The 23,982-nt window shown below is 42.2% G+C and overlaps 1 protein-coding gene across 2 annotated transcripts in view; it reads left to right on the forward strand.

The window, feature by feature from the left end:
- Window positions 1-23,982, forward strand: part of PLEKHA2 (pleckstrin homology domain containing A2) — a 101,766-nt gene that overhangs the window by 22,661 nt on the left and 55,123 nt on the right. For both annotated transcript variants that reach the window (XM_032230022.1, XM_032230023.1), the window contains exon 2: window positions 19,401-19,564. In XM_032230022.1, the coding sequence (XP_032085913.1) occupies window positions 19,424-19,564 (141 nt within the window). In that variant the 5' untranslated portion in view covers window positions 19,401-19,423. The remainder of the gene's footprint in view (window positions 1-19,400; window positions 19,565-23,982) is intronic.

Here is a 23,982-nt window from a genome sequence, read left to right on the forward strand (position 1 = left end):
CTTGTGACCTCTTAGTGCAGTGGTTCTCAGCCTGTGAGTCGGGACCCCTTTGGGAGTCGAACGATCCTTTCACAGGGGTCGCCTAAGACCACCGGAAAACACAAATTTTAGATGGTCTTAGGAACTGAGACACTTTCAACAGTATGTTTAGTGACCATTCGAAGTTACAACAGCACTCAAAAACATGACTTATTTCACACTTACGACAGTTGCAACATCCCCATGATCACACGATTAAAATTCAGATGCTTGGCATCTGGTTCATATTTATGACAGTTGAAGAGGCCCCGGAGGTCACGTGGTCACTTTTGTCTTCACAAGCAAAGACAATTGGGAAGCCAGATTCACTTAACAACTATGTTACTGAGCAGTGGTGGCGCAGTGGTCAGAGTGCAGTACTGCAGGCTCCTTCTGCTGACTGCTGGCTGCCTCTAATTTGGCAGTTTGAATCTCACCAGGCTCAAGGTTGACTCCACCTTCCATCCTCCCGCGGTGGGTAAAATGAGGACCCAGATTGTTGGGGGGACAATATGCTGGCTCTATAAACAGCTTAGAGAGGGCTGTGAACCACTGTGAAACGATATATAAGTCTAAGGGCTATTGCTATTACTAACTTAACAAACATGGCAAGAAAAAGTCATAAAATGGGACAAAACTCACTGAACACATTTCTGATTTAGCAAGAGAAATTTTGTCCTCCGTTGTGGCTGTAAGTTGAGAATTACCTGTAGCTCATCGCTCCACCTTCTTATTTCTGCAATTATTATTAATATTCATTGATTTTATGTCTTAGCATAACATATTGAACTCCATGGGAATCTAGATAATCAGGCTATTTAATCGGCAGGTTTGGCATTTTATATGTACATAACCATTGATTTACTGTTTTTTTTTCCAACCTGAACAATCACGGTGGTTTTTGTGTGAAGGAGCATTCAGCTATAAATTTATTCTGGGTGAAAAAAAACCCTATGCAAAATAAGGAGGTGAGAGGTCTCCAAAGGAGCATGCCAAACCGTTTAGGTTAGTACATCTGGCTTGCTTAATACACAGTCCTTCCCCTTTTTAAAAAGAAAATATCACGCTCCAGGAGCCTCTTCAGCTGTTAACTTGTAAAAAACAAAATTACTTGTTAACTAAAACATCAAGGAATAATCTGGCGTATTATTTCCCTTGCTCATTTGGCTAAACCCAAACATTTTATCTTTTTTTTTGGGGGGGAGCGGAGTTCTATGGCTTTCTAGATCAGGATTTAAACGTCGGTGCTGCTTGGGTAACAGTCTATCCTGGAGAATACATATTCAAATCAAATATGTATATTGAAAAGGAATTATAAATACCATCAACATAAAATGGAGCTTGCTCAGAAGCTGAAATACACCAAGTAAAGGGGATGAAGAGTGGGAAATAGAGGAGAGAGAGGGAAGAAGAGAGGGATAGGAGAGGGGGCAAGGAGGGGAAGAGGAGGAGGGGAAAGGGGAGAGAGGAGAAGGAGAGAGGAAGGGGGAGTAGAGAAGGGAAGGACGACGGAGGGAAGAAAGGAGGTAGGGAGGAGGAGAAGAAAGTGATGGATAAGGTACAAATATGGTGTATGGAGAGCAGAAGAGCCAATAATTGTTTTTGGGAATTGATGGTAAGATGAATTGATGTGAACATTTAATAATCCAATACGATGTTGGCTATGTAATAGTGTACATGTGATTATAAGTTATGAAAAGGAAAAAAATAAAAAAAAACTTTATAACAGTCTATCCTCCATATTAATCTACCCAGGTCTCATGCTCTGGAGAGGATACTCCAGCTTTACCTCTTTCCAGAGCACGATGCCAGAGTCTTTTGAGACTGGTGGATGCCAATGCAATGCAGTGGTGGTAGGAACCCCAATACACTACTTTGCCTGGGGCCCACAATGCTGTTACGGCAGCCCTGACCAATGGCTGGAGGTGCTGCTAGCCTAGCCATGGGGATACCCAGTATCTAGTATCTCAATCATGGAAGCTCCATGATGGACTTTGGAACAGTTCCTCTCATCAAGATTGGACATCCTGTAGTGAAGAAGGGGCTGGAATAAGAGGGTGATTTATCCAGAAGGAAATGTATGCATCAATGCATTAACTGCACCTCTGAAGCCGTTGTGAGGTTTTAGGAGGTCTTATGCAACCTCTCCCTCCATGTCATCTCTTTACCTTCATAGAATTTCATAGAATAACAGAGTTGGAAGGGACCTTGAAGGTCTTCTAGTCCAACCCCCTGTTCAGGCAGAAAACCCTACACCACTTCAGACAAATGGTTATCCAACATCTTAAAAACTTCCAGTGTTGGAGCACTGTATTATTTTTTTACTACCGGATCTGTGGGTGTGGCTTGGTGGGTGTGGCTTGGTGGGTCTCATGTGACTATGTGGTCATGTAACTGAGGGATCAAAAGACAGAAACTCACTTTAACAATGTCCTGCTGGAGCACGGTTGGACTAGATCAGTGTTTCTCAACCTTGGCAACTTGAAGATGTCTGGACTTCAACTCCCAGAATTCCCCAGCCAGCAAATGCTGGCTGGGGAATTCTGGGAGTTGAAGTCCAGACATCTTCAAGTTGCCAAGGTTGAGAAACACTGGACTAGATGACCTCCAGGTCCCTTCCAGCCCTGGATTATCTTCTGAAGCTTCGTCTAGTGCCAAGTTTGTAGTCCTTCCTTCCTCTCCTTTTTCCCTCCCTTTTTTTTGTTCTCTTTTTTCCCCTTCCTTCCTTCCTTCCTTCCTTCCTTCCTTCCTTAGCACCCCCCCCACCCCCACCCATTTTTGCTCCCAGCAAAACCTCCCCCACCCCCGTGTTTCCAGAAAACCTGTAGTAAAAAAAAAATGCTTTTTAAAAAAAGTTCAGAAGATCAACTGTGCGACATGCGATCATTGGAACTTTTTGTTTTTGTTTTTTACTTTTTTTTAGTATTTTTTACTATTGGTTCAGGTGAATCGGCCCGAACCGGTAGCATTTCACCCCCGCTGCAACCGTTCTTCATATAATTTAGCCTCCAGTCCTCTAATCATTTTGGTTGCTCTTCTCTGCACTCTTTCTAGAGTCTCCACATCTTTTCTACATCGTGGCGACCAAAACTGGATGCAGGATTCCTCCTGCTCCCCTGATAAATTACGGGGCAGCAGTAAGCAGGAGCCCCAGGTTTTCCACCCCTCTTCATTTCCGTAGGTGGCTGTGTGTGTTGCCTCTCCAGAGTTGGGCTGGGCCCTCTGTTGTGCTAGCTGTCGCCTTCTTGAGACTTTCACTTTGCACTCCATCATCACCTGAAAAAGAAAGTGCAAGCATTGGCATCTTGCCCAAAATTGCAGGGTCTCAATGTCAGGTCTGGGCCTGTTTCCAGGAAGCTTCTGTTTTGCACTGTTGCTGAAGTTTTAGTCTAGCCCACTAGAAGGCATGTGAGTGACCAAGGCAAGCCTGTGTCATTTCTGTCTCATCAAAAGCCTTGAGTGTAAGATTTGTGCATTGTGCATGGAGTTTTAGGCATTGAGCTAAACCATCTTAGTTGTGGTTTCAGGCTTCTTGCAATATGCACTGCCAGCCAGTGGTGGTTTGTTTATTTATTCATTTATTTTGTTTGTTTGTCAAACATGTACAAGATAGAAGGTATAATAGCAGTAGACTTATATACCGCTTCATAGGCCTTTCAGGCCTCTCTAAGCGGTTTACAGAGAGTCAGCATATTGCCCCCAACAATCTGGGTCCTCATTTTACCCACCTCGGAAGGATGGAAGGCTGAGTCAACCCTGAGCCGGTGAGATTTGAACCGCTGAACTGCTGATCTAGCAGTAGCCTGCAGTGCTGCATTTAACCACTGCGCCACCTTGGCGAACATAAACATGAACAAAGGAAGTTAATGCAGATAAATGAGGACAGCACGATAGGGACAGTAGATACACTGGTGCGCTTATGCACGCCCCCTTTACGGACCTCTTAGGAATGGGGTGATGTCCACAGTAGACAGTTTGAGATTGAAGCTGTGAGGGTTTGATGATGGTGGAGCATCCCAGGCGTTGACCACTCTGTTGCTGAAGTCGTATTTTCTGCAATCGAGTTTGGAGCGGTTTACCTTGAATCTGTATTGATTGTTTGCCCGTGTTATTATTGAGGTTGAAGCTGAAGAAGTCATTGACAGGCAAGATGTTGTAGCAGATAATTTTGTCTACTGTGCTTAGATCAGACCATAGGTCGTGCAATTCCTGATTGTCCAAGCAAAAATTTCAAGTGTGGTGGCATAAGGGATTCTATTTGACATATCATAGTTAAAACAAACCACAGCACAATGAAATAAAGGCCCAATTGAGGTCTTTGTGGCTCAATCCATCCATAACCTGCATCAAGATCCCAGTCTCAGCCCACAAAGGATTGTGTTTGCCCCTCTAAGCACATCCCAGAGCTCCTGAGCAAGACCTCCATCACCATTGCAACATCTGACACCAGAGGAGCTACATCATCACTAAGGAGTCAACGTCCTAGCCTTTTTCAAAGGACTCTGTTGAGAAAGGCGAACATTAATCTTCCAGACTTAACAAATTTAAGAGATTAACAGAGTTGGAACGGACCTTATAGGTCATCTAGTCGAACCCTCCCCCTCAAGCAGGAGACCCCCCCACACCATTTCTGACAAATGGCAGTTCAGTCTCTTCGTGAAAGTCTCAAGTGATGAAGCTGTCACAACTTCCAAAGGCAACTTCTGTTCCATGGGTTGATTGTTCTCACTGTCAGAAAATTCCTCCTTATTTCCAAATTGAATTTCTCCTTGATCAGTTTCCATCCTTTGTTCCTTGTCTGGCCTTCAGGTTCTTTGGAAAATAGCTTGACCCCCTCCTCTCTGTGGCAGCCCCTCAAATATTGGAAGACTGCTATCATGTCTCCCCTGGTCCTTCTCTTCTCTAGACTAGTCATGCCCTGTTCCTGCAACCGTCCATTGTATGTTTTAGTCTCCAGCCCCCTAATCATCCTGGTTGCTCTTCTCTGCACTTTTTCTAGAGTCTTAACATCTCTTTTATAGTGTGGCAACCAAAATTAGATGCAGTACTCTAGGTGTGGCTTTATGGAAGTGGTGTTAGTACCTCCCTTGATCTTGATTGTATCAATCAAGATTGAATGATTGTCTCACTTCTTTCTACCCAAGCTTGTCTGCAGAGGGGAAAAAAGGCGTTGTTAGCGCAGATCGAGCGTGCCCAACAAGCTGAGGAGTTAGCACGTGCCCCAAGAACCTCTCTGTGCATTTTCCAGAACATCCTGTGCTTAAGCTTCTGTGGTTGAAAGTTGGTTACGAGTCTCCACCCCCCAACTCTGGTTACAGAAGGAAAAGCTGTCACTTTGTACTCCTGAAGCTGATAGTGAGCTGTCTGGGAGAGCTTTGTTTCACTGTCATCTTCTGTTTTGTGAGCTTTTGTGTGAGACGATGCTCCGGGCTGATGTCAACTTTTGGCATTGTCTGATCACATCTCGATCCGGAGATGGGCAGGGGGAATGGATTTAACTGCTCAGTTTCCTTCCAGAAAGGCCAATGAAAAGGTAGGTCTCCCGTTGCTTTCCACCTGCAGTTGTGTCACTTGAATTCTCTAATTGTTGAACAGGAAGGACAAATGCATGTACTTTTCTTTCTAAGCTTCTGGCCAGTGGTCGCAAAGATGCTGTCGATTGACTAGCCTGGCCTTGAATCCTCCCTCCCCCTCCCAATTTTTATGGGGGCTGTCTGGGGCATAAATTAAATTTAGATGAGCATTTGAGGATTTGCTGTTGGCACGGATTTCCAGCTGCTTCACTGGAGACCTCTCAGCCTGCAAAACAAAAACTTCAGTAGAGAATTGCTTCATCGTTCTTCCAAAGAAGAGGTTTTTTTTCAAAGTTGAAGTCCACGTGTCTTCAATCTTTTTCACTTGCTGCTCCTGGTGGATTTTCTCGGCTGGCGAAACAAGGATGGGTTTTCTGCTTTTGTGAGGCGCGCATGGATGTTTCCATGTGGAGAACATGCAAAGAGAAAGTAACTGTGATCTGGTTATTAGAACATTAGATTTCAGATGAACTGGCCAGTAGGCTTTGAAGATTGCTGGTGGATGTTGAATCGGTTGTGTGCTGCCTCTGTTTATCCTGATCACTTTTAGAGATTTGTTGTGCAAAGGTGAGGGAAAATTTATTACAATTATTATATCATGGTTTGTCGCGCAGTCAACCAGATGTTCAGACTGCATGTTTGTTTAGAGGTGTGGTAGGAGATAAGCTGTTTCTGAGTATTTTTTTTGTATAAAGTTTTTTATTTTTTCATTTTCATAACATATAACCCACATGTATACTATTACATAGCCAACATCGTATTGTATTATAAAATGTTTACATCAATTCATCTTACCATCAAGTCCCAAAAACAATTATTGGCTCTTCTGCTCTCCAAACACCATATTTGTACCTTAACCATCACTTTCTTCTCCCTCTCTCCTCCTCCTCCCTACCTCCTTTCATCCACCTGTCATCTTTCTCTTCTCTACTTCCCCTTCCTCTCTCCTTCTCCTTTCTCCCCTGTCCACTCCTTCTTTCTCTCCTCCTCTGCCCTCTCTCCTATCCCTCTCTTCTTCCTTTACCTCTCTCCTCTGCTTCACACTCTCCATCTCATTTACTTGGTGTATTTCAGCTTCTGAGCAAGTTCCATTTTATGTTGATGGTATTTATAATTCCTTTTAAGCTGTTTCTGAGTATTATTATTATTATTATGTTTTATGACACAGTCAGCCAGATGTTTAGACAGGATTGGGCATTTTCATCTACCTATCAAGTCCTTTCTGAGGACCAGAGATAAGTAGATGGTGTTGTTGGATGATGTTAAAGATGTCATTGCAGAATACAAGCTGTTCCAAGACTGCCTTTTGCAGTTAGCCAGTGGTGATTTTGTAGTGTTCAAGTGATTGTGGTTGTTACATTTAGATCTATTGGGCATCCAAGTTCAGTGGACTCTGGGCAGTCATTGTGTAGCCATCCATGTAACTCTTTAGAAGCATAAGATAGTCACTTTGGGGTGAGAGAACCTAGCAAATGGGGGTGTGGCCCATCTTTACTTGGATGCTTTAGCTGGGATATTGAACGGAATGCTACCATCCAAACCATCTCAATGAAAAACAAGAGAAAAGATTCAGAAGAAAAGATATAATACATATAAAAAGAAGAAAAAGAGGAGCCGGAGAAATCTAGGAATAGAGGATTAGTAAAATGAAATGAAAAATATTAATAATGGCAATGGTACGTAGCTAATTAAGATGTGAGCGAATGATACTAATATTATTAATTGTGCCAATTAATTAAGTAAAATGTTTATTATATTTTTAAAAAACTGAATTCGAAGATACATGTTGCTTATCGAAAATAGATGGAAATGAAATGATAAATATGGTTTATTTCTAAAGGGATAAAAATGACATTGTTTACGTATGTGATAAAAATTAAAAGTTGGAAAATATGGGAAGAAAATAATAGGGCTAAAATTGGAAATGGAAACATCATGTAAAATGAATTATGCATATGTGAAAATGTTAAAGGGGGGAAAACCGGACCAACACTCTGTTTACAAAAGAATTTTAATTATGTAACAAAAAATTAAAAACTTTGGGGGAAAAAAAAGAAAGGAATGCTACTGGATCCAATGCCAACATTTACTGATACAGGAGACAGGCCATGTGGGCAGGACACCTTGCTCTTATTTTGGTAGCAGAGACATCAGAGGTCTTAAAGTAGAACTGGTTAAGTTTGACCTTTCTCTGAGGGGCTCTACTAGACTTAATCCATCATTCTTGGGGTTATATTTTAGTCTAACTGCAGGAGTACAGTTGCAGTCCTTCCTTCCTTCCTTTCATCCTTCCTTCCCCTTTCTCTCTTTCTGTCTCTTTCTTTCTCACTCTTTTTCTCCTTCCTTTCTCCTTCCTTCCTTCCTTCCTTCCTTCCTCTTTCTCTCTTTCTGTCTCTTTCTTTCTCACTCTTTTTCTCCTTCCTTTCTCCTTCCTTCCTTCCTTCTTTCTTTCTCACTCTTTTTCTCCTTCCTTTCTCCTTCCTTCCTTCCTTCTTTCTTTCTCACTCTTTTTCTCCTTCCTTTCTCCTCCCTTCCTTCCTTTCTTTCTCACTCTCTTTCTCCCTCCTTCCTTCCTTTTTTCCTCTTTCTTTCTCTTTATCATTTCCTTCCTTCCTTCCTTTCTCACTCTCTCCTTCCTTTCTTCCTTTCTCCCATTTCTTTCTTTCTATCTCTCCTTTTTATTTATTTCTTTCTTTCTCTATCTCCTTCCTTCCTTCCTTCTTTCTTTCTTTCTTTCCTTCCCACTTCTTTGCCAGAGACTCTGAATGATGTACACACTGTTGATGTTATATGCAGTATATCTTAACCGCCATTTTATGATGTTTACACTCCTACTCCCAAGAATTTCCCAGTCAGCTTACTGGCCAGGGAATTCTGGGAGCTGAAAGTTGTAACGTTTACAAACAATGTTGTAAGGATTTAAAAACAATACCTTTAATGGTAATTCAGTGGAGTTTTGTGCCACAGATGACTTTGCTATTGTGGGAACATTTGCACATGGCCCTTCAGCACGGACACGGATGCACACGGTAATGGTATGTTACCATGTCAGGATTTCCAGCCTGGATGAGTGTCCAGAGCTTTGATTCCAGCTGACACTCAGAGTCCCTTACTTCCTCCTCTTGGCCCTTCTTGACAATTCTCACTACCATATGTGAAACTCAGAAGGAATCTTTCAGTGCCCACCATGTCTGTCACGCATAAGCTACTTCCTTCCTTTCCCATAACATATTACCAGAGTAACTAACTTTAGAAAAACAAAAGAGAAACTTCTTATATCTGGTTTGCAAATGTTGCCTTTTTACAAAAGGTGCAGTTTTAATTTCCTTTTGATGGTAGGCTGCCCAAAGCCAGTTTGGTGCGAGAGGGCGGCCATGTAAACACGATGAATAAAGAAATAAATGAAATAAGTTCATCTTTAATCTCGCGGTTGCAAAGCTCTGTATGTGGGTGCTTCCCTTGGGGGAAAAAACTCAGATGCAGCTGTGGCTTGAAAGCACCCTTCTCTCCCCAGTCTAAGGGCTTAATAAAGATTTATATTATTTTAGGATGATAGAACTAGAGATAATACAACTAATATAACAATGGCTGGTTAAAAGGCACAGGGTGTTGCCTCCTACAGAATCATACCATTGCTCCATCTGACTCAGTATTGTCTATAGGCAGTGAGAATTATTATCCAACAAATATAGTAGTGGCCAAAATTGTAGAAACCTTTTGGGAAAAGGTGTGATCGCTAATTGTTGGAAGAAGCTTTTCTTCTGGGTTCAGCTCCAAGTGGGGGAAAAGACACTGGAAACATGGAGGCTGCTTGGAAAGATGGTTAAATGGTGGACAGGATCACGTGGCTTGAGGTCCTGAACAGAAAAGGTGGATCACATGATCCAGATGTTGGGTGAAGAAGAGAAGAGAGCGAAGAAGGGGCTTGCTGGGTTTTTTATACTCTGCTCGGCCCCACCTCTGTTTCCTGTTCCTGTGTAAGAAATGTATTCTGATTGGTTGTCAGACTCCCACGGGGCCATGCAGGGGCAACTCACTAGGCTGTCTTGAGTCCAAGTTTGGTTGAGCATTGCTTCTTCCCAGGTGCCCTGTGGTGAGATGGGTAAAGGGCTAATGCTATCATGCCTTAATCCAATCACCCTGGAGCTGAAAGGGGAACTCTTTGTTATGTAGAATAGACTGGCTCGGGCATTTAATGGCTCAGTAAGGAAAGTGGGGGCTATTAAGAGTATTTCCTGCCTAAAAACATGTTTCTCCATTTCTGATCCAGATAAATATGTTCTGCCTTTTCAATATTTCCCAGGATATTTCATTTTTCTAGGAGAGGCCTGGGTGCTAACTTCCTACATAATAACACCATTTGTTTTTGGAGTATTACCATAAAATTATATATCAATGGAAAGATGATTTAATCACGAATGTAATGCAACAAGGTTTGTTCAATTATCTGTATTCTATGAAAAGTTACAGACAAATGTAGCCAGCAATAAAACCCAGTTAATAGAAGCAATCATTCAATCTTGGTTTCACCTGATAACAGATGCAGAACTAAAAGACTTGGTTTACTCCATGGAAAGACGTTGTAAGGCCATAATTCATGCTAAAGGTTACCCAACTAAGTATTAACTGACGTGATAATTTTTGTATATCTCATTTTTTTCTATGATGATAATTTTAGCATATCTCGTTTCACTTTTCTTCTTTATAACTGCTATTCTGATAGCAAATCCTTCATAAAAGCTGTTAAATTACATTCTTGATTATGTCAGTTATCTTTCCAATAATGTATAATTTTATGGTACTGTTCCAAAAAAAAAAGGTGGTTATTAGCCACTCCAAACCTCAAAATACTGTACACTTTTCCCAAAAGATTTTCACAATTTTGGCCACTACTGTATAATAAGCATATCCATAAGTTGATGCTGGAATGACTTATGTATATAAATACTATTAAAAAAATCTTTATCTTGGTTACTAGGAAGGTATTGGACATAAAACTTCTTTATTTGCTATTAAAGAGCTGAGAGCCTGATTTTTTGTTGTTGTTGTTTCAAACAACCACTGATCTACTTTAAGAAATAATACAGATAGTTCTCGACTTACAACAGTTTGCTTGAAGTTATAAAGGCACTGAAAAAAAGTGATTTAGGAGTATTTTTCACACTTATGACTTTTGCACTCCATTTGCATTTGTATTAGCATATTCAGATCTGTGCATTTTCTGTCCTCTGTTCAGCATATCACATTCAAATTGACACTGCTCATTCTGCTTTTTGCTTCACTGAACCAGTGTGAAAAAGGATTCCTTGAGAAACTCCAAACATGGAAGGGAAAAATGAAAAAAAAACAAACCCCAAACTGCTATTGTATAATTTAGCAAAGCAAAAATGACTAATTTACATTTCCCCTGAGTTTTGGGGATAGTCTAATAATAGATTTTTTTCGAAAATGTCCTTTAGAAAGGGGAAACTGTCTTGAATTTTCTTAGGGACTTGCCCTCTAGCTGCCAGTCAGTCGGTGGGTTTGCGTTTGCATTGGGAAACTACCAGCCAGGCAAGGAGAAAGGATCAAATGGGGAATTAGCCTTGAGTCACTGCATAATCGCAAGAGACCTAGGACTAGCCCCCTATAGGTTCCCCAAGGGAAGACAAGCAGTCTAGTGAGAGTCTTGTATTATAGGTAGAATACAGTAGCCAAGTTTATGCCTGGCAATTTCAGAAGAATCAAAGAAGATGAACCCTTGGCTCGGAGGGGGGTTAACCCAAGGAATCAAGGCTTTCCCCACTGCTTGTGGACTGTTTTATTATGCAGAACTATTTGGGCTTCTTCAGTTAAAAAGGTAATAGATTTGTATTTTGTATTTTGTTAGTTTGTCAAACATGTGCAAGATAGCAGGTATAAATATAAACATGGATATGAACAAAAGAAATAAATACAAATAGATGGGAACAGTAGGACAGGGACATTAGGCACGTTGGTGCCCTTATGCACGCCCCCTTTATGGACCTCCTAGGAATGGGATGAGGTCCACAGTAGACAGTTTAAGCTGTGGAGATTTGAAGATGTAACAACGGAGTCGCGTAGAGCATTCCAGGCATTGACCAGTCTGTTGCTGAAGTCGTATTTTCTGCAATCGAGTTTGGAGCGGTTTACCTTGAGTTTGTATTGATTGTTTGCCCATGTGTTATTGTGGTTGAAGCTGAAGAAGTCATTGGCAAGCAAGACGTTGTAGCAGACAATTTTGTGTACTGTGCTTAGATCATACCGCAGGTGGAGCAGTTCCCAATTATCCAAGCCCAAAATTTAGAGCTTGGTGGCCTAGGAAATTCTATTGTGAGCAGAGGAGTGGAGGACTCTTCTCATGAAGTACCTCTGGAGCTGCTCGATCATATTAATGTCCGATATACAGTTGAAATAGTTGAAAAATGCCCTCTGGATAAACCTTTTAATGCAGGTTGACTTGTGACTGTTCAATTAGCCATTGTTTGAAGTTATAACAGCACCTATGATGGTTGCAGTCTCTCTGCACTCTTGTGTAAAGCTTGCATTTACAACAGTTGTAGCATCTCGGGGTCAAATGATTGCCGTTTGGGACCATCCCACCTATCTTCCATCCTGCAAACTCAATGGGCAATTTGGCAGGGAAAGTCACAAGTTGCAAACACACCATGTCTCTCTCGATGACCATTAACTAAAAAAGGTTGCGAAAGTGGGTGTGGTGACACGATTTTATTTTATTTTTTTAATTTGTTGTCATTTGTCAAACAGAAACGAAAACAGAAATAACATAAAAATACAATGACAGGGACAATAGGGCACGTTAGTGCACTTACGCATGTCCCGGATGCTTGGGTTAATGACTTTTACTGCTTAACAATGAATTTTCCGGTCCCATTTGTGGATGAAAGTCAAGGATTAGCAGTCCGTGAGAAATAAATCAGTTATAATTTCTACTTGGGATGGTCATCTTATTCCACCAACCAAGTATGTGTATTCAGGACATGCATGGAACAGTCAGGGAGAAAGGGAAACCCTGGTGGCACGGTAGTTAGAATGAAGTATTGCAGGCTAATCTCTGCTCACTGCCAGGAGTTCGATCCTGACTGGCTCAAGGTTGACTCAGCCTTCCATCCTTCCGAGGTGGGTAAAATGAGGACCCAGATTGTTGAGGGCAAGAGGCTGACTGTGTAAACTTCTCAGAGGGGGTTGAAAAGGATTGTGAAGCGGTATATAAGTCTAAGTAGGTAAAGGTTTAGTTAGGTAAAGGTTCCCCTCGCACATATGTGCTAGTCATTCCTGACTTTAGAGGGCGGTGCTCATCTCTGTTTCAAAGCCAAAGAACCAGCGCTGTCCAAAGACGTCTCCGTGGTCATGTGGCCGGCATGACTAAATGCCGAAGGCGCACAGAACACTGTTACCTTCCCACCAAAGGTGGCTCCTATTTTTCTACTTGCATTTTTACATGCTTTCGAACTGCTAGATTGGCAGAAGCTGGGACAAATAATGGGAGCTCACTCTGTTATGCGATGCTTGGGATTCGAACTGCCGAACTGACGACTTTCCTGATTGACAAGCTCAGTGTCTCAGCTATAGAGCCACTGTGTCCCTTAAGTCTAAGTGCTATCGCCTAGAAGGCTGTATATGAGCTGAATCAACCCTGACCATCAGTGGGGTGACATATCCAGATTGGCCACACATCTGTTAGGAATAACTTCAGTACAGTAAAGCATCTTCTGTAGAGATTTTAAAGGAAAGAAAACAACATGTAAATTACAAAGTAACTTTAAAATACCTGGAGGGAATACGCTGTAAGGCTGAGAGCACAAAATTGGTAGCATTGGCCCCAGCTACATTGGAATGGAATGAACCTTCTGTAGTCCTGTGGCCATCAGAGAGAAGACTTCTTATGGTGAAATCCCCTGGCAAGACTACATGCACCAGAGGCTCCTGGGAAGTTGGTATGGCAGGTTATATTAGGAAGGTACAAAGAGACACACCTTCTGGAATTGTGTCCCAGCTATGTAAAACTTCAAAGCGTCAGAGCTCCCATGTGGCCAGGCAACCAGTGAAGCTATTTCAGAACCTGGTAAAATTTACTGCATTTTTCAGAGTATAAGATACACCAAGATTTTGAAGAGGCAAATTTTTTTTAAAAAGTTTTTGCACTCTGCAAACCTTCCAAAAACAGCCCGTTTTTCACGAAAACGGCTCTGGTTTTTTTTTTTAAGTACATGAATCGCCTTTAGGAGACTTGTAGAGTGCTCCTGGGGGGGGGGAGCAAAAATGAGCAAAAAATGGTCCGTTTTTTGTCTTTAAAAAGGCATGCATAGTCTTTAGGAAGCTTATAGAGTGCTCCTGGGGGCTGGGAAGGGACAAAATTGAGCAAAAAACAGCCTGTTTTTTGTTCATTTCTGGTCTCCCTAATCCTCAGGAATACTCTATAAGTCTCCTAAAGACTATGCATGGCCATTTTGGTGAAGGGAGTGGGGTTTGGGGAGGCAATAAATGCTGTATTCAGTATATAAGACGCAGCCAGATTTTCACCCGCTTTTTTGAGTGTGATACTCCGAAAAATATGATATGTCTGGTTGCACTGGTTAAAGATCTGCCAATTGTGCTGAGCATTGTTCCTGAATCATCTTCATAGGTATTTTAATCTGCAATGCATCATATGTTGTTTTCTCGATCGGGGTCAAAATCTGCAAGAGGGGCATGACATCATGATTACCCTCTCACTCATTGTGCAAGGGGTGGAATTCTGATTGTGACCTTGCATTCATCACGCTGCAAATTTTGAGAAATTTTGAAAGATCTCCGAAGCCTTCCTGCCATGCACATTTGCAGGGGACCAGAATTCTTGATATTTTCCAGGCTCCTAGAGTCCTCCATCACATGGCCTGTGTGATTTAGCCTGAGTAAACCTTTAGCAGAACATTCTTTGAAGTAGAGCATTGAAAGTGTTTGTTCTTCAATCTTTTCTAGGAAATAACTATGCAAACATAAGAATGTGTACAGTGTAGGGCAGCCTTTTGATTGCATCAGACCGCAACTTGCAAAGTTCCCAGCCATCATAGTGATGGTTGGGGAAGGCTTGGGGAAGGGCTATACATTGAGTAGTCCCCATTTGCAATGTCCATTTTGCCTAGGAATTCATCGGGTTACGCTTGGACAAGCCACTTTCTCATGAATACTACTTCAGAAACATTTATCTGGGATTTATACCAGATGATGCACTGATTGCAAGATTTAAGAAGCTGCACAAATGTTAGGAGAGTTAGAATAAGATCTCTGATTCCTCACATTTCTCCAAAGAGTTTAACGTAATGCAACGTTGAGTTGTCCTCAATGACCTGTGGATTAAAGACTGAAAGTTACTAGGTTGCATTGTATTGACCTCATTCAGTCAAGTAGATCAGATAGAACAGTTAAGGGTAGATAATTCTAAGTGATTTATGCCATCCTGTAGCCATGGAAAGCTTGTTTTTGTTGTTATTTTAGTACAGGGATCCCCCAACTTGGCAACTTTAAGACTTGTGGACTTCAACTCCCATAATTCTCCAGCCAGCATAGCTGGCTGGAGAATTCTGGAAGTTGAAGTCCATTGCCAAGTTTGAAGACCTCTGATCTAAGTGGAGAGATTGAAGAGGAAGGGATTACAAGAGAGTATGTTATGCTGTCTGGAAAATCTGTGAGTTGAAGTCCACAAGTCTTAAAGCTGTCAAGTTTGAACACCCCTGGTTTTTTTTTCTAAAGGGTTGTAACTTGACAGCTTTAAGACCTGTACACTTCAATGCCAGAGTTTCTGAACCAACATTTTGGTTGCTAAGCAAGAGCGTTGTTAAGTGAGTTTCACCACATTTTACAATTTGGCCATGCCCATCCAGTCACATGGCAGGCAAGCCACTCCCACCCGGTCACATGTCTACCAAGCCACTCCCACAAAGCAGACCACACCTACAGTAGAGGTTCTAAAAAAAATTGAAACCCACCACTGGTACAACCGTAGCTGGATGTTAGAAGTTCCTAATATGAAATTGGATGGTGAGGAGCCAAGTTGGCGCAGGGGTTAGGGTGCAGTACTGCAGGCCACTTCATCTGACTGTTATCTGCAGTTCAGCGGTTCTAATCGCACTGGCTGAAAGGTTGACTCAGCCTTCCATCCTTCCGAGGTGGGTGAAATGAGGACCCAGACTGTGGGGGCGATATGCTGACTCTGTAAACTGCTTAGAGAGGGCTGAAAGCCCTATGAAGCGGTATATAAGTCTAACTGCTATTGCTATTGCTATCTACTCAGAACCAGTCAGGAAGCTTTGTTAGGAGCAATGATTTAATTGTCGACCTTGTCCAAATTTTAACACACCTAACCGTACCCTCTGCTTAGATAGACAAGTTTGGCAACTGATTAAGAAGGGCTGCAGGATTTGGGTCTGGCTAGTCTAAAGAAAAGAAGAATTATGGGTGATAGGATAGCAGTATTCCAGTATTTGAGGGGCTGCCACAAAGAAGAGGAGGTCAAATTATTCTCCAAAGCACCGGAGGGCAGGACAAGAAGCAATGTTTGGGAACTAATGAAGGAGATAAGCAACCTGGAATTAAGGAGAAACTTCCTAACAGTGAGGACAGTTTGTCTCTAGAAATAGTGGGCTCTCCCATCACTGGATCTTTTTAAGAGTCTAGACTCGTGATGGCGAATCTATGGCATACGTACCAGAGGTAGCACCCAGAGCCCTCTCTGGTGGGCACATGCATCATCGGCACCATGCTCTTCTGGTTTTTGGCACATGTACGCCGGCCAGCTGCTCTTCATGGACGCCAAAACACCACAAAACAGCCTGAAGACTGGCCCAAAAAGCAGACAAAAACAGGCCATTTTTCAGACCTTTTTCAAGCCATTTTCAGGCCATGGCTAGAAAATGCCCCCCAAAATGGCCTGGAAACAACCTCAAAAACAGCTAAAAACGGCCAAAAAACAGGTTTGCGGACGCCAGCCAGCTGTTCTTCAGTTTTCCAGTTCTCCAGCGCACATGTGTTCCAGTTTGGGCATTTGGTGCCAAAAAGGTTCGCCGTCACTGGTCTAGACAGTCACTTATCTGAAATAGTATAGGTTCTCCTGCTTGGGCAGGGGGCTGGACTAGAAGACCTCCAAAGTCCCTTCCAGCTCATTCTCCTTGAATTCCACAATCAATGGGAGAACCTGGAGCCCTGAGTCTTTTTGATCCCAAACCAGCACTTCCACTATCCTTCTCCTCCTCCTCCGTTTTCCCCAAACTGCAGGGTTCCTTTTTTTTTCTAGATCAGCCAGAGGTGATCCATTGGTTGCGACTAATCAGTTTGTCGCCCAAGTCTAACTTCATGGGTGAAGTTAGTGAAAGTGATTGGCTCCGGGTCACTCGCACTGGCTCTCAAGCATTAGGGTAGTGTTTCTCAACCTTAGCAAGTTGAAGATGTCTGGACTTCAACTCCCAGAATTCCCCAAATGCTGGCTGGGGAATTCTGGGAGTTGAAGTCCGGACATCTTCAAGTTGCCAAGGTTGAGAAACACTGCGTTAGGGGATATGGACAGCACGTGCATTTTAATGGAATGAGTGGAATTTTTCCTAGCACTTAGGTAGATGGCTGGCCCTGAGTTGGCTATTCAGAAATGGCTGCCTTGTTGAACTTAGCTGACCCCCAAAATGTTGATGTACCAGGAGATAAACTGGTGAGGCTCCCTAACACCCCCCAAATGTTTTTGCTATAATAGATACTGAGAACAAATGAAAACATTTCCCAACAACTACTATGTTGTGGTAACCTAGAGGTTGGCACTTTGCTTTATAGCATGGCAGCTTCCCTTTATTGTATTAAAGGAAGCTTAGAAAAGAAAGCAATGTAAAAAAAAATATGGAGTGCCAAGGGAGATTCTCATAGGTTGGTATCTTCAGGGAGCACACAATATATCCATTTTAATCCCTTCTCGACAAGTTAAGAGCACTTTTGAGAATATGGATTAAACTCATATCACATGCCTGGCTCAAAATCCAGATTATTGTCGCTTCCTTTCTGCCCCTGTTGTTTATTTTCTTTAAAAGTTAGGCAGACAGTTTCCAGAATGTATCCTCTTTGCCTGCCTATAAGATAGATTTTTTTAAAAAAAAGAGAAGGCTAATAATGGAAATTATTCCTTCAAAAGCTTTTTCCATCATAGCTGCCCTCCAAATATACATGGGCTCCAATCTGCAATATTTTGTGGGTCAAGAATTTTGACAATTTCGAGCCTGGGAAAAGCCATGTTTTAATTGATCTGCTGTTTTGTTTTTGCCTTTTAAACAGCAAACAATGATAGCAGCACAAATAGTTCGTATTTCTGTCCGGTCTATAGGAATATAGACAGCCATTGCCCCAATTAAGAATGATAAATAAAAATATTGTAGCCTGCTTACCGCCTAAATCTGATTTAATTTGTCATCCTCTGTGTTATCCAGCGGTGGGCCTCAAAATTTTTAACAAGGGGTTCTCTGCCCGCTTGCTGGCTAGGTGTGGCCCTGGTAGGTGTGGCCTAGTCTACCTCCTGCACCATGGCAGGGGGAGCCGTTTTTGCCCTCCCGGGGCTCCAGACGCTTTCCTCAAACCTCCAGGAGGGTGAAAACGGCCTCCCCAGGCTCTGGAGGCCGGAAATGACCCTGTTTCCAGCCTTCCTGAACTTCCAATAGGCCCGTTTTTCGTTTCCTCGAGGCTCCGCACGTGCCCTGCATTTACCTTCATCCAAAATGGGCTGCATGGTGACTCCTGGGAGGGATGGGGTGGGCAGGGCCAGCCAGGAGTGGGATTTTGTTCTGTCCCAAGCCTCTATAATATATATGGACACAGACTTGGCTGTCTGCCGCAACTCAGGAGGGAGATAAGAAACCCCTTGGCTGGGAGCCCAGAAAGCTATCTCTATGAAACAAGGCTTGAACTCATGAAATTCTCTCAATCTTTCTCTATGGCTGGATCAGTAAATTGTTGTTTCCTGCAAAATTCCCCTCCTGTTCACCCCACCTATAAGCTCTCTGGGAAGGGCCAATCAGTAGCCACCTGTTCCTATTTCCTTCTGTGAGCCTTTTTCCAAAGCTGCTCCCTCCTCCTCGCAGCCCTACGCATACGTATGTCAGGGACAGCCTCCCTCTGTTCTTCCTCCCTGACTCAGACGCCACCTGGTGGCTGGCAGGCCTCTCTAGTCCCTTCTCTGACTCAGAACACCCCCCAGCGTCTTCCTCAGCCTCCAGGGCAGTCCCATAGAGTTTATTGCTGTCAGATTCCACCAATAGCTCAGCCGGCCGCTGTTGGGCCACAACAGATTTGGGGGTTCTCCAAATTGCACAGAATCTTAGCTAGAGATTCTCCCGAACCCCCAGCAGCCCACCCCTGGTATTATCCCTGCATATGTGTAGCGTCTTAAAGGAAGGAGAAACTGAATGTGAAATCTGAAGACCAACACAACCGTCTGTTGTCTGAAGTTGACATGGTGATATGGCCCACAGAAGCAAACCTGCGTGCTGCTTTGTGGATTTCCTTTCCTTTCCCCTTGGAGTCCTAAGCAAGGAAAAAGGAACAGAATGGTTTTGCTTATTCATGGTTTATTAAGCAGCCCCCAGTTGGCTGGATTCCCCTAACCACTAAGCTCAGCCTGAAAAAAGCCACTTGATGTTGTAACACAATGCACAAAGCTGTCTGTGGGTCATATGACCACAGATCTGCTCGGGAGAATTTTTAAAGAACTGGCACAGTGCAAGATGTCTTGGTGTGCATAAGGCCTGGCCCTCACTCTCTGTTCCTCCCCCTTCGCAGAGGGATGCTAGCAGTGCCTCGGAATGCCTTATGTAGACCGTCAGAATCGAATTTGCGGATTCCTGGATATTGAGGATAATGAAACTTGTGGGAAGTTCCTCCGTCGGTATTTCATCCTGGATACCAAAATCAACAGCCTTTTATGGTACATGGACAATCCTCAGGTGAGTCACTCTCTCTAAGCATTTTGTCCTAAAAACCCTCATTCAAGAGCACTGGTGACATAGTGGTTAGAATGAAGTATGGCAGGCTAATCTCTGCTCACTGCCAGCAGTTCGATTCTGACTGGCTCAAGGTTGACTCAGCCTTCCATCCTTCCGAGGTGGGTAAAATGAGGACCCAGATTGTTCGGGGCAAGAGGTAAATGGGGGTAAACCATTTAGAGAGAGCTGTAAAGCAATATATGTCTAAATGCTATGATTATCAATGCCTTTCCCCCCCTCTCCCTCCCTCCCTCCCTCCCCTCTCTCTGTTTCTGTCTGTCTGTTTTTCAACTTTTTCATGGAACTAACTTCCAGTTACAAATGATATTTCTGCAGACACATGAAAGCATTTAATGCATGTGGTTCAAAAATTGTAAATGACTTTCTGTTCAAACTGCCTTTCCCCTCAAAATTATTGAAAGATACAATTGTACTTTAATCTTTAAAATCTTCAGAATGAATGTATGTTCCTGTCCAGGACTGTTTCAGTCTGTAAAATTACCAAAAGATACATTTGTGTATCTATTTGTGTAACTTTAGAATCAATATCAAAGAGAAATCATTATGTCAACCATCAGATTAGATTTGGATTTAATGGACATTTGGATTTAACAGACAGTTTTTCAAATGGAGAGTATGTTTTAAATCCAACTCTCTAATTGCACTTAAATAGATCCCTGCTCAGTTAAACTTGTCTACAATGTTTATAGGACATCCAGATAGGTGTCAAAGTTCATAACCTATTATCTTGTTATAAGAGCCGAGGTGGTGTAGTGGCTAGAGTGCAGTACTGCAGGCTACTTCAGCTGACTGCTAGCTGCAGTTCAGCAGTTCACATCTCACCGGTTCAAGGTTGACTCAGCCTTCCATCCTTCCAGGGTGAGTAAAATGAAGCCCCAAATTGTTGGGGGCAAGAGGCTGACTCTGTAAACAGCTTAGAGACGGTTGTAAAGCACTATGAAACGGTATATAAGTGCTATTGCTATCTCTGATAGAGATATGTATGTATGTGTAAATAAATAATCTAGATGTGTGATTTATATGCCAGAAAGCAGAAGTAAACCTAAAGTATGTATATTTCAGTAGACAGTAAAGCCATCATTTTATGAATCATTAAAAAATATGACTTCTAAAATCCAAATGTTCATTAAATCCAAATTGATGTAATTGGCATGATTTGTCCCTTTCGGTAATTTGGTGATTGACATAATGATGTCCGCTGAGTCATATTTACTTCATTTGCAACAATGCAAAATTATCCAAGTGATGCAATTATGTTGATTCTATTGTTTTGCAAGTAGACAAATGACCGTATCTTTGGGTGATTTTTCCAGACTGTTTGAGAAAAGATAAGACAGAAACGTATATTAATTCTGAAGATTTTAAAGATTAAAGTACAATTGAAACCAGATGTTTTCTTTTAGGCGTAATGGAACTTTCTTCTATATATGACAGCTACAGTGAAACAATGACATGCCCAAAAGTGAAAAGTGCAAAATAGAAAGAAATAAAAATAGAAAGAAGAAACTTCTGATTTCTTTTTGCAGCAAATAGAAGTGTGATTACGAAGATATCTTTTGTTTTATGATTACAAAAACCAGCCTGCTCCTTTTTTTTCCTATTATCTATTTTTTCCCCTAATAATCAAAACTGAAAGTCGTAAGTGTATTATTTTCTGTTTTCATGCAAAACGTTGGTAAGGGATTTGCAGCCAGCCATGAATCATTGCCATTGTCTAATAGAGGAAACCAATTTAACCCTCTTTGCAAGTTCCAGCATCTTCACCAACCGCTCCTCTGTTGTGGGTAGTATCAACTTTTTTTCACTTTTGAGCATATAGTCATCTAACTGCAGCTGTCATGCATTAAAAAAACAAGTCATGTATTTAAAAAAAGCAAAAAGCCAATGCAATCCTAAATTGCATTAACAGAGGGATTCAATCAAGATCAAGGGAGGTACTAATACCACTCTATAAAGCCTCACCTAAGTACTGCATCCAGTTTTGGTCACAACACTATTAAAAAGATGTTGAGACTCTAGAAAGAGTGCAGAGAAGAGCAACAAAGATGACTAGGGGACTGGGGGCTAAAACATACGATGAACAGTTGCAGGAACTGGGCATGGCTAGTCAAGTGAAGAGAAGGATAGCAGTCTTCCAATATTTGAGGGGCTGCCACAGAGAGGAGGAGCGGTCAAGCTATTCTCCAAAGCACCTGAAGGCCAGACAAGGAATAATGGATGGAAACTGATCAAGGAGAGATTCAACATAGAAATAAGGAGAAATTTTCTGACAGTGAGAACAATCAACCCATGGAACAGAAATTGCCTTTGGAGGTTGTGGGTGCTCCAACACTGGAGGCTTTCAAGAAGAGACTGGACGGCCATCTGTCAGAAATGGTGTGGGGTCTCCTGCTTGTGCTGGGGGTTGGACTAGATGACCTACAAGGTCCCTTCCAACTCTGTTCATCTGTTAAAGTTCCATGGCTTTTTTCCCCTACCTGCCTGCCCATTAAGGCCAAAATAAAAGTCTCTAGTTTCAGTTGTATATTTGTCTGTAAAATCGTCTGAATAAGTGTACATATTTACTTATTGTATGTCCAAACATTTTTTGGCTCTTCGACGCCTCCACCATAGCTGATAACATGTCCCTTCATTGTAATCCCACTTTCCTAATGAGGAAATTGAAGTTGGTGGTTTTCTCTGACTCATCTCAGATACCTTCGTCTGTCTGAGCATCTTGGCAAGAAAACTGCAGCAAATATTTTTATCTGAGAAGCCGCGCCTCTGCCCCCCTGGGAGAAACTGAATTGAAGCTTATTTGTTCAACAAAAAAAAGAGCACACCAGTGTACCATTTGCAGTATTTACCAGCTTTGAGCCACCGCAGGTAGCACTCGACCTACAACCGCAAGTGAACCTAAAGTTTCTGTTGCTAAGTGAGACAGTTAAGTTTTGCTCCATTTTGCTCAGCAGTAGTACTTTATTTATTTATTATTTATTTATTTATTAGACTTATATACCGCTTCATAGGGCTTTCAGCCCTCTCTAAGCAGTTTACAGATTTTTAGCAAATTGAGTCAGCAAATTGCCCCCACAGTCTGGGTCGTCATTTCACCCACCTCGGAAGGATGGAAGGCTGAGTCAACCTTGAGCCGGTGAGATTTGAACCGCTGAACTGCAGATAACAGTCAGCTGAAGTGGCCCGTAGTACTGCACCCTAACCACTGCACCACCTCGGCTCCTCCTAACTCTATTCTTAGACTTATATACTTATAAGTCTATGCAACAATATAGTGGAACAACTAGCCTTGTGGTGCAACCAGAACAATCTTGAGCTAAATACACTCAAAACTTTAGAAATGGTGGTAGATTTTAGGAGAAATCCTCCCATACTACCACCTCTTACAATACTAGACAACACAGTACCAACAATAGAGACCTTCAAGTTTCTAGGTTCTATCATATCTCAGGACTTAAAATGGACACCTAAAATCAAAAATGTCATCAAAAAAGCACAAGAAAGAATGTTTTTTCTGTGCCAACTCAGGAAGCGCAAACTGCCCAAACAGCTGCTGATTCTGTTCTACAGAGGAATCACTGAATCTGTCCTCTGCACCTTTATAACTGTCTGGTTTGGCTCTGCAACCAAACGAGATTGACACAGACTTCAATGGATAATTAGATCTGCAGAAAAAACAAATGCTACCAACCTGCCTTCCATTGAGGACCTGTACACTGCACAAGTCAAAAAGAGGGCTGTGAAAATATCTACAGACCCCTCGCATCCTGGACATAAATGGTTTCAACTCCTACCCTCAAAACGACGCTATAGAGCACTGCACACCAGAACAACAAGGCACAAGGACAGTTTTTCCCCCGTACCATCACTCTGCTAAACCACTAATCCCACAACACTGTCAAATTATCTACTGAGACTGTATTATTATTATTATTATTATTATACAATTGTATCACAGCGGCCAGTTGTTTCGCCGGATTTGGCATTGGTTACTAGTCGGGCCCCACCCAGGGGCCTAGGACGTCGTAACGTATTTTCGTAATATGCGTGCAGATCCAAGCAGTGCGGCTTTTTGCATTTGACTGATGGTGATTTTGTCAATTTTTAACTGTTTCAAATGTAATTCCAGTGCTTTTGGAATAGCACCCAGTGTGCCAATTACCACTGGAATTACCACTGCTGGTTTGTGCCATAGTCGTTGAATTTCAATTTTTAAGTCCTGGTATCTTGCGATTTTTTCATGTTCCTTCTCGGCGACCCTGCTATCACCTGGTATTGCGATGTCTATGATTGTGACCTTATTTTTCTCAACCAGTGTGATGTCTGGCGTATTATGCGTCAGTATTTTGTCGGTTTGTATA

Source organism: Thamnophis elegans, chromosome 13 (assembly GCF_009769535.1).
Source record: "Thamnophis elegans isolate rThaEle1 chromosome 13, rThaEle1.pri, whole genome shotgun sequence".
Lineage (NCBI taxonomy): Eukaryota > Metazoa > Chordata > Lepidosauria > Squamata > Colubridae > Thamnophis > Thamnophis elegans.